The 3534-nt window shown below is 35.4% G+C and overlaps 1 protein-coding gene across 1 annotated transcript; it reads left to right on the top strand.

The window, feature by feature from the left end:
* The first annotated feature begins 639 nt into the window (after positions 1 to 639).
* LOC145112637 (uncharacterized) lies at positions 640 to 3272 on the top strand. Its single transcript, XM_079048778.1, has 3 exons — positions 640 to 795; positions 1815 to 2100; positions 2464 to 3272. Exons 1-3 carry the CDS (start codon positions 640 to 642, stop codon positions 3270 to 3272), a joined length of 1251 nt encoding a protein of 416 aa, XP_078904904.1.
* The last annotated feature ends 262 nt before the right edge of the window (positions 3273 to 3534 follow it).

Genomic DNA, 3534 nt, shown 5'->3' with positions numbered 1-3534 from the left:
ATTCGTAGAGTCAAAATCAAATACATAGTCAAAGTAGACTTTGTTCTTTCATGTTCTTCTGTAGTCGATGTCGATCGTTTCTCAAATCTCAATTCACTCATGTCGAATATTAGTATTCCTTGATTGAAGTTCGAACTGATGAGTAGAAATTGTATGAAAACGTAATTTGAAAATGGAGTCGACTGTAATCGAATGTGTTGATTGTTCAATCGATTCAAAGTTCGATTTGGGGTTAATAGTCGAAGAAACTTTGACTGGTGTTCGATTTCAGTTCTTTGAAAGTCAAAATTGAATCAAAGGATTGTGAATCGGAGGGTCGATTTTGTTGATAAGTTTTGATGTCGATTCTGGTTGAAGGTCGTAAGCATCGCAATCTGATTTAGAAATGGTTCAATTGGAATCGAATTGGGATTAGCAGTTGAAGGCTTCGCTTTGCATGTTAGATATGTATTTAGATTTGTATCAAGAATGGCTGTTTGATTCGACTGAAATTGGTGTTTGGAAGTTGTTTTGGAGTCGATTGCAACTAAAATCAGTTTTGTGAAGTTGATTTTGATCGAAAATCATTGGTTTGGGGTCGAGTTTTGCATCGACTGTATTTGTAGGAATTGGAATGGGTCTGTTAATTGATGTATATCGATGCTGTTGGATTTTGTTGGGAAGAAGAACTTGATTAGAATGAAGAACAGTTTAATGCCAAAAGTCAAAATTGTTTTGAGAATAGTCAAAATCGATTCAAATACATCGATTGAGAAGTTTGGAGAATTGAATATGAGTTTGGATTTTGAAGACCTGGTTAACGAAGCGAATTGGGAAGAAGAAAACAAATATTTTCGAATTGGGTCCCTAATCTTTTCATGACTTGGCAGAATTAGTCCAGTTTCGAATATTGAAAAAAAAAATTTGTGAAGAATGCAGAAGTTTCAAGTTCAGTCCCTGCAGTTTGTGCGGATTTACGCTTTATGCCCAGTTTCGCAAATGGGGTAGAGTTTCACATATTTTGCTGTTTTTGGCGCAACGGGTCCCTGCAAGTTTCAGAAAGTGACAGTTTCTACCCGGTTTTTGAAAAATCTTGCAACTTTCACTCAAAAAGTCAAAAAATTTCATAAATTGGAAAATTTTTGTGGCTTTTTCGTGATTTTTTTTCCGTGCAAGATTTTTGGTGATTCATTTTTGGTACACATCAAGGGGGAGTATCGTGAAGACTATTCCTCGAGCGCTTCTCACCCTTAATGGGTTTTATAATTATTTTTTTATTATAAAAAGGGGGAGAATGATGGGTATTCGAAGCGGGTTTCTCGGATATTCGTTTGCGGATTTGAAGACCGGTGTTACTTCGAGGGGGAGTTTGGTATTGATCGCGCTAGCTCGTTGGAGATTGAAGCCGGACATCCAATCCTAACTTTGAGGGGGAGAATGTTAGGGTGCAAAGTCACTCTTGGATGTAGTGTTTTAGGCTTACCCTCTTGTATGTGTAAATGGGTTGAGTCTTTCCTATAAATAGGAATGAGTGACTCCCATTATGTAAAGGAACCATTTGGAGTGTTAGACTAGAGAGAGAAATTGTGTACAAACCCATTTGTATATTCTTTCTAGATCTAATATGAGCTTACAAAGATTTATTTACTCCTTGTGTTCTTGATTTTACATGATGATTCACTAGATCATTCTAATTCCGCACATGCCATCATAATCAACACCACTACAGGCATAACAGATTTGGGTATGTACCTTTGTTAAAACTCAAATCCTTATAGTCTCTTTCTTCTCATGCCAATTATGCTTCTATTGAACATTGTTTGATTTGTGCTCAGGCTAAGCAATCTAGATTGCCTTTCCCACATAGTGTTTATACGTCTAAAGCTCCATTTGACTTAATACATATGGATGTATGGGGACCTTATAAACATCACACACATGATGGTTATAAGTATTTTTTAACCATTGTTGATGAATTCACACGCCATACATGGGTTCATTTACTTAATCAAAAGAGTTATGTTTTTACTTTGCTTCAAGCTTTCATTCGAATGATTAAAACTCAATTTCATGTTGTGGTTAAATATGTTCGAATTGATAATGCAATGGAGCTTGGTTCCAGTAATTCTGGACAACTATACTTTCAAGAATAAGGAATCTTACATCAGAAGTCTACTGCTTACACACCTCAACAAAATGGATTGGTTGAGAGAAAGCATATACACATTTTGGAAGTGGCAAGAGTATTATATTTTCAGTCAGGAGTTGGAACTGCTTTTTGGGGAGAGTGTGTGAAAACTACAATATACTTGATTAATCGTACACCATCTAGTGTTCTTCATAACAAGACTCCATTTGAACTACTGTTTAATACAACACCCTCATGGGATTCCCTTAAAACTTTTGGATGCTTGTGCTTTGCTTCATCAATTCCAGCTAGGCATGACAAATTTATGAGTAAAGCTTATCCATGTCTTTTTATAGGTTATCCATTTGGTCAAAAAGCCTATAAATTACTCAATCTCATTACCAAAACAATCATAGTTTCACGAGATGTGAAATTTTTTGAGAATATATTCCTACTTCATAGTCTCAAAGATTCATCTTTCAAACAAAATCAACCATCTTACATGCCTATGAATGAACAAGACATTTCTCCTTCTACATCACCTACTCCAGCATCAACTGTTGATCATTGTAATAATGATCAATTCCCAAGGAGAACTACTAGAATTCGTGGACCACCATCTTATTTGCAAGATTACATTGGCAATAATGTTACTTCCACTGCTGATACTGCTTTATGTGTTCATAGAATTACCAATTATTGTGTCAATCCACAAATTCCAAAAATACCCTTTTGTCCCATTTCTCTTAAAACTTCTTATGCTTTTCATACTTCTACTATTGATCCTGAACCATCTTCTTATCATCAAGCTAAAGGAATTCCTCATTGGGAAAATGGAAGGAAACTTGAGTTAGATGCTTTGCAAGCTAATGACACATGGGACATTGTTAAACTACCAAAAGGGAAAAGACCAATTGCTTGTAGATGGGTTTATAAAGTGAAGTATCGTGCTAATGGTTCTATTGAAAGGCACACAGCTAGACTAGTTGCTAACGGTTTTACACAGCAAGTGGGTATAGACTACCATGAAACTTTTTCCCCCGTGATCAAATTTACAACAGTTCGAAGTCTTATTGCTTTAGCTGTCAAGACTAAGTGGGACATATATCAATTTGATGTTAATAATGCATTTTTGCATGGGGACTACATGAAGAAGTTTACATGAAACTTCTTATAGGTTATGATGCTTCATCTCCTTCTTTTGTATGTCGATTAAAGAAGTCACTTTATGGATTAAAACAAGCCAGCAGACAATGGTATTCAAAGTTATCATCTCCTTTACGAATTCAAGGTTTTTCTCAATCACACAATGATCACTCTCTTTTCCTAAAGAAAACTACTTCATCTATTGTCATTGTTGCCATTTATGTTGATGATATATTAGTTACTGGGAATAACATTGAGGAAATTCAAAGTTTGAAAACTTT

This window comes from Lactuca virosa, chromosome 5 (genome assembly GCF_052849685.1).
Source record: "Lactuca virosa cultivar CGN04683 chromosome 5, Lactuca_virosa_CGN04683_v6, whole genome shotgun sequence".
NCBI classification, from domain to species: domain Eukaryota; kingdom Viridiplantae; phylum Streptophyta; class Magnoliopsida; order Asterales; family Asteraceae; genus Lactuca; species Lactuca virosa.
Note: the sequence above shows the minus strand (reverse complement) of the source record. Positions and strands in the feature narration are given on the sequence as shown.

Bases quoted from the DNA above. Each gene is read 5' to 3' on its own strand.
- LOC145112637 (XM_079048778.1), top strand. From the start codon at position 640: ATGCTGTTGGATTTTGTTGGGAAGAAGAACTTGATTAGAATGAAGAAC. The intron at 796-1,814 runs GTTAACGAAGCG...ATTTGTGCTCAG, and splicing joins GTTTGGATTTTGAAGACCTG to GCTAAGCAATCTAGATTGCC. The intron at 2,101-2,463 runs GTAATTCTGGAC...GTCTTTTTATAG, and splicing joins TGCAATGGAGCTTGGTTCCA to GTTATCCATTTGGTCAAAAA.